The sequence below is a fragment of the Bombus fervidus genome, chromosome 17 (assembly GCF_041682495.2).
Source record: "Bombus fervidus isolate BK054 chromosome 17, iyBomFerv1, whole genome shotgun sequence".
Taxonomy (NCBI): Eukaryota; Metazoa; Arthropoda; class Insecta; order Hymenoptera; family Apidae; genus Bombus; species Bombus fervidus.
The window spans coordinates 7,661,143-7,675,859 of record NC_091533.1 but is presented as its reverse complement, the minus strand read 5'-3'; the positions used below and the strand labels follow the sequence as shown (position 1 = coordinate 7,675,859).

The window sequence follows — 14,717 nt, the reverse complement described above, 5'->3', positions numbered from 1 at the left end:
TTGCTGATTATCTCGGCCGAAGGATGGATTAGATTATATGGTGCGTTAAAGGGACCTAATAGTTTCATTGTATTATTTCCAGGTATACTCCAAGGCTTGTGTTAAATATGTATACTATATTTTAAATATGTATAGATATATTATATATATATATATATATATATATATATATATATACACACAAAATTCTTTACATTGTTAAAAACGAAACGGTACCTTTCGTAATAAAGATCGTATTATTTTAAGTTGATTCTTGTTGAAGCTTCAAAAAAGTAATGCGATCAATCAAAACGATTAAAATGAAATTAAATAATTCGATCATTCACAGTAAATAAATTCCTAATTAGCAACAAACAACTCTAAGTATCCAACAATTAAGTACTATTTTATACTAGAATATGTCGGATATATATGTGTAAAAGGATTTATTGCAAAAAAGAAATATTTATTTTACACGACCGTCCTGCATGTAAATACATATGCTTATGTTTGGTTCCCACTGAATGTTTTCATATATTCAACACTTTGAATGGCCTTGCGAATCTCCTTCTTGATTGTACCTGTAGCCCATGTCTATACGTATATTCTCGCCATTAATCAATGGATTTTCGATGCATGCTTGAATCAAATGAGCGACTTCCTCGCAGGTTCCGTAGCGTTTTGGTGTGAGTTTCATTGCGATCCACTGCTTCCTTTCCTCCTCTTTTTGTAGAGCTAAATGTGAGCAAGGATTTCAGTGAATCTGAATTATTTAAGGGCAGACATTTAAACCATGAGTGTTTATTAATGAACAATGACACCAATGAAATTATTATAGTATAACATATTAATGAGGTGCATCATCGCATTGAAATAAAACAAAATGCGCGATATGAATTTGATGAATGGTTTATTGAAATCCATTACTTTCTTGTTAGAGTATGATAAACTCGTAGTTTGAACGACTCAATGATTGACCCAAACTACTGATGGTGTGTGTCAATATATTCTTAGCAACAAATTTACATCTAAATACACATAATCGTGAATAAACTGTGAATGTTTATGCATTTATTCTGCATACATGCTTTTTTTATTGCACGTGTAAATATAAAAATTCCTAAACATTGCATACTAGTCGTAATACTAACACACCTGTCATGGGGCTGTCTATGTAACCAGGACAAATTGTGATAACACGTATTCCTTGCGACGCGAGTCCTCTAGCTAAAGGGATCGTCATGCCGGAAACCGCAGATTTCGTGGCGCCATAAGCAACTAAACCAGGTGGTGGTTCATAAGCCATCATGCTTGAAAGATTTATAATGACTCCTCTTTGTTGATTTGAATCTGGTTTGTTCTTCGCCATCAAGCCGACCATTAAGCGCGTTACGTTAAATAAACCCCACACGTTAGTTTCGAAAACGCATCTGTACAGGTCAGTAGAATGTGGCTTCTTGTTCTTGAAGTCGTAGATATTTTCGTAGCCAACAACACCAGCAGAATTAATTAGTACGTTCACGCCGCCGAATTTTGCCTTCGCACATTCGATGCTCTCTAATACGTCCTTTTCGAGCCTCACCTAAAAAGTATCATACAGTTATTTATTATGAAAACATTACGTATTATTATTAATTCAGAGTTCCGATAAAGTATGAAAATTTTACAATGTGAAATTTCCATCTTATTACTGTTATTTCGTTCGCTTTTTTTTTTCGTCTTGTTAATTATTATCTTATAGACTCTTTAACACGATTGTTGCCATGGAGATTACTGATGACCGAAGCACCAAAATTAGTAGAAATACGTAATTTGAATAAATGTCAAGAGTTGACTACCACTGGCACCACTGGCTGTCGAACATGAGAAAATCCGCGTTTACCTTAATGAATAATAACCCTAAGGAACGTTTCGACTTGAAAGATACATGATGGCAATTAAGGATCTTGAGAGTAAAGAAGACAATGTTAAATCTTGTGGCGGGTCTTTATAATTAATGCGGGTCCGAATAAGTATGACCGATGTATGGATTATTGTTTATAGTAGGATCCGGAATATAAAAACATAGAACAATTATTTAGCAACGAGAATAAACAATATGAGATAATTTATAGTCGTAAAAAAGAAGTGAATCGAGCGAAATTGCACTATAGCGGAATCTGAGCCGCCGGTACCCTCAGTGAGATAAATTAATTAACACTTTGACTGCCACGCCGAAATCACATGTTTCCCGCATAACGCCACTGGAGTATTTTTATTATTCAAAGCATATAATGGCAACATAATAATAAATTGATGATGTAAGACAACATTCTTCCCCAATGGACCGTTTATCTTATTGGTGGCGCCTTGTTAACTGTCGATAGCGATATATTATAACAAGGCTTCGTTTATTTCAACAAACCATTCGCATTCGTTATTTCGTTGTAAGCAAAACGTCCAGAATATATTGTTGAAACGTGTAAAAGATATTAGTATACAGTTTTTTGCTCATTTCATGCAATTTGCTCTTTCTATATATAATATTAAGGTATATGCACACTTCTAACTTCAATTATATGATTATAAAGCAACATTTACGATTATTTTCTGAGGTGTGTTTATAATAATATTCGTAGATAGCCTCTCAAAGATATGGATGCTAATACGGTGCATCATTAGATGCAAGATTTGTTCTCATTCTTTTTTTTATTGACGTGCTAATAAAAATGTTTAATTGTTCAATTGGGCACTTTTTGTTTCAAAGTATCTTCTATTTATCGGTTATATTCAAAATGCCTTAACTGTCAATATTCATACAATTTTTACGATTGTAAGAATTTCAAGCGCTCTGGTCACCAATGACCATCGTGGCGTCACAGGAGAAACCGTGGCCGGTCATATATGACCAACGTGGCAGTCAAAGTGTTAATGATGATTATACAGAGTAGTATATCTCTTGTGGGTAATGTTTCAACGTTATATGTATCGCATAATAAAAAATTCATCGTGGCACCACCACCAAATCTTGTCAAACTGGCGTGGCATTCAACGTATTAATATTATATTAGGTTGGTCTACATTAAATGAAACTTGAAATCCACTTAGTTTCTTCGATATATACGTATGAATATAAAATAATTTCTTTGTTATTCAATGTGTAGCGGCACTCGACACCAACTATCTGTCGGACGGCCGCAGCGCAGTGGTTAATCTAATCAGGATGCCTCCCACAACAATAAAGGGTGACGACGACGAAGGAGTGTCGCGGAAGTACATCGAATGAAAGGCACCGGGATATTCCTGACAAGCGTCATAACGACCACCGTGGGGTTTTATTCGGTAAGAGTCCGGCACTACCCGCCGCCCCCCAGAGGGCGGTCAGGCGTCCATGAGGATTTCCCCACGTAAAAAAAAAAAAAAGTGGTTAGCGCCTTAGGTTACCGATTAGGTAGTCCGATTTTTTATCCACGATAAAAAAATGAGAAGAGAAGCAGCAGTACCCCAGCAGCGGCAATCTACACCAACAGCGCAAACCTAACTCGGCCTCTACTCCAGCGGAGTAGCGCTATCGTGACGACTACTCTAACACTTACACCTCAAATGTATTTTTCTCGACTGTATTCGCGGGGAGACGCGTTCGCAGTATAACACGCCAACGTCAGCCATAATTTCTCGTCTCGATTGTATATAATCGACGCCACGAATCAGCCGATTATCTATTTCGGTTAAGATAATAGGGGTGATTTGAATGATATTCACACTGAGTTAACAATTAAAATATCGCTTAACACTAAGTTATCAATTGAAATATTACTATTTCTTTTCAACAATCTTTGAAGAATATAAATGTTTACGAATGTTATGTGTAATAGATGTAGAATGTGTTTTTAGCGAACAGTTAATCGGTTAATCAGTTAACAATGTTGTCGGGAAGGAAAACTATTGTAGTGTTGGATGCCCCTTATTAACGGTCCCTCGCAGGTTAAAAACGGCCTTTGAGTACCGTACAGGAAAAAACCTTTTAATTTTACGACACCAATGGTTCCTTGGGATTATATTTGAGAATATTTCAATAGCTTTTGACTATCTTGACCGAAAGACGGATTAGGGCATATGGTATAATTACGGGACGTAACAACTTTCTTGGAAACTCTCCCTTCTCATTATGTGAGTATTACTCCTAGAATGTATAATGGTAAATACCAGCAGAAAATTTTACTCGATGCATAAACGAAGCGATATATAAAATAATGGAGTTGTGAAACGTTTTCGAAGGAGTTAAGAATATTTACTATTTCCTGATATCATTTTATTCGATATAATTGATAGGTTTATTGGGAGGAGCGGTGGTAAGAAATCTTACGAGCAATTGAACTTACGTCGGTACACGTAAATAAAGCATTTTCGCCCAATTTCTCGGCAACTTTAGCTCCGTTGCAAGATATATCAGCCAGAACCACCTTGGCACCTTGACAATAAATTTTCTCCGCGACAGCCTTCCCGATTCCGTTGGCACCTCCAGTGATGTAAGCAACTATATGCTAAAATTTGTTATTAATAATCCATAAATCCATGATTATTAATTTTTCTACTTCTTCCTTAATCTTTCTTAATTTTTTATTATTATATTTATCAGAAGAAATTTCATAGATCAATGGATCTACGATTTAATGATTGCATGAAGTCCTATTTCCCGTACGATGAATTTCATTTTAAAGCGCGGAAATAATGTTTAAAAAATTCAGCAACGATATAGTCTGCAACATCTTACCTAAAATATAGAGAAGAAAATTATTCCAACATTACCTGCAATTTCCCCATTTTGACATTCCTGGGTTATTACACACCAGGGGGCTGAAATTGGATGTCTCTTGTTCCTTACTTCCCTTCGTTTGCTCTAAGAAGATTTCAAGTTAGTCAAGTACTTTGAACATTCTGAAAAAAAGGAAAAAAATCTTTAAAAAATCTGAATTTTCCTCTGCTTCCACTACTTAAGTGGCAGGTATTACACGATGCAATTATTTTCACGAAATTTCTTCAAGCATGTACCACGATAAATACTTAACAAAATTTCAGGAAGATTATGTAGGAGAAAAACGTGATAAGCAATTTAAAAGTTCTTTTTATTAAAAACGTTTGCTTTCGTGGTATTAGACGTTCAACGTCATAGGAGTGAATTATAAGTCGCATAAGCCGATTTTTACATGCAATAAATTTAGATTCTCGTTGCTTTGATTATTTAAAAAATGTCACAGATTTATCTATTACCGGAGGACTTATATCTTTGATCATAAGAAATAAATTATTACCTTTCCGACTACCTTAATCGAATCAAATAGAAAATATAAAAATCAAAAAACCGATAAAAATGCACTTGTCTCGTCATTTTCTTATGTAATCTTAAAAAATTTCAAGAAATTTAATGAAATTACATTACTTGCCAATTTGTACAGGGTTACGTCTATTCTTCCGTTAAGTTATTTAGTGGATCTATCTATCTTTTCTAATAATTTCTGATTAGTTGCGACGATGCATGGTTAAAATATCGTAAAATGGCAATCGAAGATGAACGATTGTCATTCCGATTTACCTTCGGTATTCAATGCTCTTCACGAGTATAATCGATGAAAATGAGATCTAGTTAACACTGAAATTTTAATTTTTTACATGATCGCAATCATTAAATTATTTTTTTATCAAAGGAAAATTGATTTTAATCTTCAAATTATTTCTTTACCAAATCTACCATAATATTCGAGCCATTTCTCTGTTCCAAATCAATGTAATCTAATTACAAATCCTCCAATCTGTCAAATCGATAATAATTTTCCAACCTATCATTATTTCTTAAATTATGCAATCTGTTATAATTTATTTCGTTTATGAATTTATTTTTTTTTTTTTTTAATTTGCATTTAAATTTTATCGGAATGGTAACCAATGAACTCTAATTCCCCAAATTAGTAATTAAACCTTTATGAGATTAATGGTAAAATAGATTTTTATCACATGTAAATTCATCTTTGACACGCCGATCCGATAAGGCGGCTATGTCAGTCGGACGATATAACCTAATTCTCGACGATTAAATGCAACGGTTGCGATAAGGCTTGTAAATTGAGCGAATTATGCCGTTGGTACCGGTACACGACGTGGCCTCAACCGATTAACATGCGCATTACGCGAGGTTGGAACGCTCAACCTGACATTTGCATTGGAACGTGTCGAACAACCTGAGACCTCTATAACACCTGGTGCCGCCGATTACTTGTTTCATTGATCGTAAAGTGCATTCTTAAAACATCTTTTGAATTCATCGAAGAAAAGGTACTGACATTTACTTAGAATTTTTACATAAATCTTTTAGAACAAAACATGAAACAATTCAATATCAAGATTTGTAGGTATAGAATTTTAATGGAAAAAAATATATCAAATGAAACGTATAATCCGTTGATAGTTTCTTTCACCTTTTATAGATCTACAACGATATATTATGAGAGATTCTATTGAAAAAATTAACATTTCATTATTCTTCTCGATATATTTCAACGTGAAATATTCTTTAAATATAAAACAAAGTGAAAGATTCAGTTATTTGTTACACAGAAGATACAACTGATCGACATCTTTTGTTATCGTCTGCATTCAGACTCGTTGAGGACGCACTTCCCTCTTGAAGGAAATGAAGACCAGTTCGTGGCAAAGAAAGCCCGAACGAAATCGGTCACGTTAACAGAACGACCGATGGAAACATTTCGTTCTGATCTCCGACAAATTGTTAGTTCGTATGCTCGACCAATTTCAATCCTCCTCTAGTTCCAATTTCCTGCGCGTCATTACCGGTGTTCGTAGAACCACGGTGTCGAGGACCACGAGAAATCTTACAGCGTTCCTCTCGTTGGAAGAAACCAGTTCCATCCTAACAGTTCGCTTCTGTTCGCGACAGTCATCGGCTTTCGTTCTGCCGCCATATCCGCACCTTTCTCACCCTCCACGACTAATCGTCCCCACAGCCGCCAATATTCAGCCACGTTTTCCAACACACTGTTGAGTATCGAGCGTCGACAGAACCCTGAACACAACCTTATACTTGGATCCGTCGTTCTGCACACGACTGCGAATCCTGGAGAAAGCCAGACCAGAGCACGTTTGAAATTACATTATTTGAAATATTATTTCAAATAACCTGTTACTTTATTACGTAATTATTGCCAGGCCTGTGAACGCTTTCGAAATGATATTTCAAACGACACGTTATTTTGCTTCATAATTGTTTAATCAGTTAAGATAATTACGAAATAAAACAACTTGTCCTTTGAAATTAACGAATTAAGATTTCAAGGAAATTCTTAAATTCACGAAATGAGAAGTTCCCGAACTTCTTATATTCGTGGAATTTCTATTATCTGAAAGTTCCAAAACTTCCGAAACTTCTGTAATCTGAAAATCAATCAATTCTAGAACTTCCTATATTCCTAACTTTTCTAAATTCCTAACCCCTCTCCCCCCCCTCCTCTCCAAATTCTTCGATTCCAAAATTTCCAAATTCTAAAATTCTCAGGTTTCAGACATATACCGCAAAATACGAAAATTCCCGAAGTTTCCCAGCTTTCAAAATTTTCAAGTTCCCGAATTCCGTGCGATCGTTTCTCCTTTTAATTCGAAATAAAATTTCTCCCACTGCCGGTTGAAACCTGGCTGGAAGAAATGAGGCGGTAGAAGGGAGGAGGATGTGATGCTCGAGGGTGCGAGGATGCTGGGACGTGAGTAGGAGAATAAAGGGGATGGGGTAGAGGTCGCAGAGGTCGGACACCACGTAAATTGCATACCCGATTGCGGTCTACTGAAGAGTGGCGCCCTCCACTGGGCAACCCCCTCTTCAGACCGTACCAACCCCAAACTGGATCTAACAAGCCAGCAACCACAGACTAGGTTCAGCTTGCAACGGGACTGCCACCTCTAGGGATTGCCGCCGGGTAAAGCCGGTGAACTGTCCCTCATGTCCTGACTGGAATCCCCTGCTTCCTTTTCTGTCTCTCCCTCCTTCGTTCCTCCTCCCTTCAGACCCGTGAAAACCTTCGTACCCATCCAGCCGTCCTAACAAGCCCGTTTACGTTCAGCCCGTAAACCTACTGACGTTACCTCCAGCCTCGCATGGCGAGACGCTGTTTCTCTGATCGCGACACCCGTGGCTTTTAGGAATGGATTTATTTCCAGGCTGGATGATGGAGATCGGGAAATCGATGGGAAGTTAAATGATTCGAGAGTTTTCGGTATTGCTGATTACCAGATGGATTTCTAGGCGAATTTATATTTTTGTGAACAGAATTAAAGAGATTTAGATTCGTCTTATTACAATAAATATTGTGACGTGCAATTGACATTTTTAAGAATTAATAATGTAACGAATAACCCTTCTGTTGTGAATAATCGTCGACATCAAATATCGTTTCGCATTTGTTGAATCGAAGATTGCTAGATTTTTACGAGCAAAGGTAGACTGTAAATGTTCATAGGTATCCAAACCTAAAGCAACGAGGCAGCAGAGACTTATTTAATTCGTTGGCACATTATAACAAGCACCATATTTTGAAAGTTTTATGTATTTTTCGAATTCGAAACTTTTCAAGTTCGAAACTTCTAATCTGATTTACCATTAATTCAAATCGATTAAAGTTTCTGTAGTGAATATTAAAATCTACCAAAATCTTGCAGTGTCGATAACGTTTAATTTCTCATAAAAATGTTGATAGAAGAGTTCATACGAGAAAGAAGAAAGTAGTAACATTTAGACAACTAAAAAATGTAAAAAAAGTTGAGACGTAAAAAAAGCTAAACACTTTCGATGACGAGAAGCATATTTAGGAGAGTCCTTAACATACCTCGAGGCACCAATTATTCGTCTCACCAGACGATTACTGCACTTTATTTAGCTTCAGCGTTCGAAGGTTCTACTTGTATCTGTTGGTGACACTTATTATGAAATGGTTTCTTTTGAAACGTGCGATCCAAAAGCGGTAATTAGAGTGCCCGGTAACTACAGCGTTTCTTGCTACTCAACGAGAAAATGGCAGCCAGGGATTTTCTGTCTTTAGCAGGAACGAGGTGATGCCTGACTTTATACCGTGTTGCGACTCGTTAAACTCCTCTCGCTATTGTTGTAATTGTGGCCCCGCGAAATCCAGCGATTACAATAGCAGCTGGTCTTGCAAATGTACGGGGATTAAAATAACGTTCGGGAGCTTTTTCTCTCAAAGAAACACGAAAATTCAGAGAGTTTCAAGTCTTTAAAAATTGTAGGTAACTTAATTTTATCGATATTTATATATAATTTATTTCATTCTATTTAATTTGTTATTTACATTTATAAATTCATGAAACTGCTATATTCCCACAGTTACTGAATATCTAAATTTCTAGATTTAAAGAAAAATCTGCAGAACGACACAGTTTCAAAGTTATACTGAAAGTTTTAACAAAATCAATACGTTAATGTATGCTAAAAGCGGCGAGAGCTTCATGAAGAAAGAATACGCAAGTGGCATTGCCAACTTTCCAAATCCTATTAATGTAAAATACCGGAATTCTCTGAATGATCCTGTGGATAGGCTCAGATAGGTTTCGCATCCATATGTGCGCTTTCGACGCTTTAGAATTCGCCAAGAATTTGAATACAACGAATGGCGTCGCGTCTCCAAGTGGCTTGCGAACTTTTGTTAAGACCAAAACTACCATCAACGAGATGACCCGGATTCCGAACTGGTGATTCTATTCGATCCAATCAATCGTACAGATATTCCTTTAAGTTCGGAAAAGAGTACTGAGAAATACCTGATAAATTTTAGTTTTATACGATGCAGTCAATTTGTCAATATTCGACAGTCAATATTCCTATTATTATAGTTTTATTCATTGTATCATTCATGGGAAGAAATTTATTCTCAAAGCTGCAAAAATTATCTGATTTTTCGAAACTCTTAAATTGATTGTCAAATTCTCAAACATTCTATTCGACTGAAACGAAGTATCTTAACCCTATTAACCCGTAAACCCGATTTTCAGGCAAAATCGTCGAGGTTCATCTGCTCTTTGCGTATCTTCTTATCCTCTTCGCTTCGTTTCAATTTGATCGGTGATGTTCGGCGAGCAGTATGCATGTAGACGATAGAGAGAAGCGGTGAGCTACGTTCACTCGACGATAGTCGTCTTAGGCTCTATATACCTGTAGGTACTTTGCGAAAGAAGGTTGTGTTTCAGGTGTCGACGAAGAAAAAGATGCCGGAGATGGAAACAGAGGCGCGGAGGCCGGGTCGTGGCAACCGAAAGAGAAGGAAAGAAACGATGAAGCGAAGGATAGAAACACAGAGAGAGGGTGCTAAGGTAAGATGCTGAAGAGCCCATCTGGCTTCCAATCAGAGTGTTGCCACCAGCACATGTGTTCACGGCACGTTGAAGGTGGCGGCTCAATCAACGGGGTGCATCTCTCTTTGGCCCTCCTCTTCCTTATCCACCCCTCGCTTCAGCCAACTTTATATCACATAATCGAGCTTCGAAGCCACGTCGTTTCTCTCCTCTCGTCGTACGTGTGTGTGTCTGCCTTCCTCCATCTTTTCTCTGACACTTCTCCTTGTCTGTTATACGTAGCAATAGAGAGTTTCATCCTTCTCTTTGAATTTGGTACTCTATCCCTGTTGGGTTAGAGGGAAGGAGAGATTTTCTTTCGCGAGCTGTTTCGATAGGCGTTCGTTCGCTTTCTTCGACATCCACGAAACCCTTCAAGACCCTTTTCAATTCCGGAGAACAACTTTAAGACGCATCAACGGCTTTATCTAACGCTGTTACCCCACGGCTGATTACGGAAGTAGTGAGATAGAAAATATCTATCGAGAATTGTTATGAAGGAATAGATGTATGGATTTTGATGGGTTTTTTTGGGAGGGGGGAAGGTGTTGTACTGACTTGGATATTTCTATATGTCGATTTAGTAAAAAAATTTATTTATAAAGAAGATAACATACATTAATATAGGTTTAATTCTGTATTATTTATTACTAACTTTGTAAATTTATGCTTTATCAAATTTATTATTTAAATTTATATTTTAATAGAAACAAGAATCTTGGAAGAATTGTTTCATTAACGATAATAAATTCTTTTCAATTATAATGAATTAATACCCACTAATAACGTTTAATATGTTGTTTAAAGAAACAGTAAACACTCTTTTTGTCGCCATAGGAAAATATATTTTAATTCAATTTCTTTACTTACGAGCGTAATCCGGTATAACGTACATCAAATGAAACTCCCTGGTTCGCGTGTTTAAAAGGGTTGCAAGGCCGTGATTGATCCTGTCGCTCTACCATGCGTAGCACAAATACGTTATACAACGAACAAAAAACTCGTTACAAACGTTCAAATACAATTGGATTGACTATTCGATTAAAGAGCCCTAATGCTTCCTCGTTGAGTACACAAAGCAGGAAAGCTGTAAAGCGATCTATGATGCGAAATATTCACGGTCGTTATTGAAACAGGAATTATGAATTTTATTTCATTCCTTTTTTCTTTTTTTTTTTTTTTTTTGGAGAATGAAGTAAATACTCGTTACATTTTGATATTTAAAAATTTTTCTGACTTTGTGTTTTAACGCCTAAAATTTCTGTTATTTTATGGTGAAAATCAAATAGAAATTATTAGCAGGGACTAGAATTGAAAATGTTATTTTATGAAGTAAAAAGTAAAATACACTTTTTATTTTTAGTTATCATATGATATTATTTATTTTATTATGCGTTATTATTATTATTACTATTATTTATAATTTATTAATCTCATTTCTCAGTTTATTTGTTTGTGTTCTCTTAATGTAAAAATTAATGTTTGTTAACGTCTTAACCAAATTTCACGAATGGAGATACAAATTTTCCAATAAAGAGACTTCAGCGCAAAAGATATGAACCAGTTGCGTCCATTGTCGTCCTAGGATTAAGCATTCCAAAGTTCCATGGCAAAAGGGGCATTGGCGAATTAGCATACGACGAGTGGAGTTGTTAAAACGTGAACCAAACAGCGTCAGTTCCGCATCTGCATGATAAAGAGAGAAAAGGCGAATTTGTTTCAAAGACACTCGAAAAACCTTTCGTGCGGGTCGATCTAGTTGAAAGATATTATGCGCGAAATTTGCCCGTTGAATTTCCTTAATGCTGCAGATGTTTTCTTTGTATAAACTGTATAAATAGTCAAGATCGACTACTCAAACGTTCTCCGATCCATAGCTGATACACACACTGATTTGCATAGGATGTGTCCATATGCAATATTATTGAAGTCAATGAATGTAACAACTCCTTTTTAATTCCTGGATCCTCCTGCACAGTTCAATTCTGTTTTATACATTTTTGCATACCATATGCCTTCTGTGCCTGCTTTATATCTCTCACAAAAGTATAAAATGTCTGTTTGTTATATTTTAAAATGTTCTCTCTATATTTTACTATATTAATATTAAATATATTTTATTATATGAACTATATTACCGACATTATTAGTTGGTAAAAATTATCGTGCAACTAGGCCCGCCAGCTATTATCTTTAATTTCCTCATAATCGTTCGATTATCAATGAACATTAACATCATGGAACACCGTAGAACTTTCACGGAACTCGCGCGGCTTTGGTGTTGGCTTTAAATCCCAGCTACTCTTCTCTTTCTCTCTCTCTCTCTTCTCCCTTACTACCCCTGGTAGTTGAGCTCCGGCAGCGCGTCGACGCCATTGAGGAACAATAAATGATTATTGTCGAGACTATTACCGACGGAGTGGCGAGCAGGCCCCATTGGAACTGTTCGGTGGTCAGTTTCTCTCGGTGCATGTGGTCTTGTGTGTACAAGCAACGCGCGTATACGTGCCACCATTATTTCTCGTATCTCGCGAGTCCATGCACAACCCACCCACCATCCAGTCTACCACTGCCTTTGGCCTTTCGTCTTCGCTCTCTCTTGTACCCCTTTCGCTTTCTCTATTTATCCCTGTTCCGAGCGCTCGACTCTTCTTTGTCTCTAAAATACTGTCGATACGAGCAAATAAACAGCACTCGCTTAATTCGCGGCTACGATCTGCCGTAAGAAAGATAAAGCGATTTTCGAGGAGATTGCTAGAGAAAGAATGAACCCGCGAGTAATTACCGACAGTCTTACTTTCGTGGTTACTTTGTTACTAGCCACCTGTGATTGCTACTTACTCGTATAACGAGGATTGAAAGACACGGATGTTCTCTGAAGCTTCTTTTCTGCTGTAGTAAGTATGACGTGTTGGTGTGGCGAAGTAATGAGCAAAATATGCAATGTTCAAGTATCGTTATAATTGGACCGCAAATTCGTCTGCATTGAAAATATCCATTTATGCGAAATTTAAAGATATAAAAATACACAGATAGCATATATATATAGTAATGTTGTATAAGTATCGATCGCCGATAGTTTTCTATTTAGTTCTAAGATCAGCAGGCGATGTCGCTGATGTCGCAGTCCTTGTTAGGTCAAAAAGGCTATGCATAAGTATGTGTGTGTGTGTGTGTTTACAGCGTGTGCCTGCGCGAAGACAAGAGTCTTAGCCAGCGAATGTAAGCGAACGTCTCTTTTTACCTAGCGACAAAATAATAATTCAACCTTCCGTAATAGTCATCCGCTCTATAGTCCCTACATATATTACATGATATATAAGAACACTTAACATATTCAAAATAGAAGCAGATCTATTTAGATTCTATTTTTTTTTTTACTCAGGTCCACCAAAATTTACAATAAATTCGAATAAAAATCCGTAATGTATTTATAATAAACAACGTTGCTTTGGAAACAGTCTCCAAATTATTATGAACAAGAAATGTACAAAATTTCAAGAGTTATGGTTATCTAAGTTATGCAAGAACTTGACCGGAAACACGGAACAAGATCTTCGATAGGATTTAGAATTTAACAGGATTCTGAGGTAGAAGACCAGTAGCAGGAGCTGCTTGGAATCCTATCTGTCTACGAAAGGAGGAATTACTAATGCGACCGCGGCAGTGTATGTATATATTGATGTACAGAAGCCGTAGCATTTACATGGCGCGCCAGTAATAAACACTTGCTGAGCAAACGGTGTGTGCTCGACGTTTGATTGGGCCGGGCGCGTAATGACAGGGCATTGTCATGCAAATCTTGTCGAAACCCCGCCGCTTATGGCCCCGGGGCCCATTAAGCCCGCAGGCATTCGCTTATCGTCCTGTTTGGTGACCGTAAATCGTCAATTTGCGAATCCTCCGAACTTGACAGGCTTGCCATCCCTCCTTGAAACGCTCCTTAATTCGCTAGAAATAGATAGAACGTTTGATTCACGCGGCAAACATGTTTGCTGCACTGTAAGCGGTAGTTTCCTTCGTTAAAATTCAAGACGCTTTGCAAACTATGTTCGAGCAATTAACTAATAATGCAACTTTCAACGAAGAAACCAGAATAATTTACTTTCTAAACGAATTAAGCTTTACTTTCTTTAAGTCGAATGATAGATTTTTTTCAATTGATTGATGGATTTTTGGAATTTTAATTCGTCAAAGATTCATAAAAATATTAGAAAATAACAATACTTTGTAGACTTCTTGTGGTGTCTGTTTCAAAGTATTGTGAGTTGACAAATTAGAAAAATCGTAAGAATCGAATAATGTGTTCTGTTTGGTAATGGTATCATGTGTGAATTTTTATCCACATTCTA

At 36.7% G+C, this 14,717-nt stretch overlaps 1 protein-coding gene across 1 annotated transcript; it reads right to left on the bottom strand.

Annotated features, from left to right (window-relative positions):
- Positions 1 to 517: 517 nt before the first annotated feature.
- LOC139996272 (3-hydroxyacyl-CoA dehydrogenase type-2-like) lies at positions 518 to 4,782 on the bottom strand. Its single transcript, XM_072020526.1, has 4 exons — positions 4,768 to 4,782; positions 4,341 to 4,502; positions 1,135 to 1,561; positions 518 to 714 (listed from the first exon to the last, which is right to left on the bottom strand). The coding sequence occupies exons 1-4, from the start codon at positions 4,780 to 4,782 to the stop codon at positions 518 to 520; spliced, it is 801 nt and encodes a 266-aa protein (XP_071876627.1).
- Between the last annotated feature and the right edge of the window lie 9,935 nt (positions 4,783 to 14,717).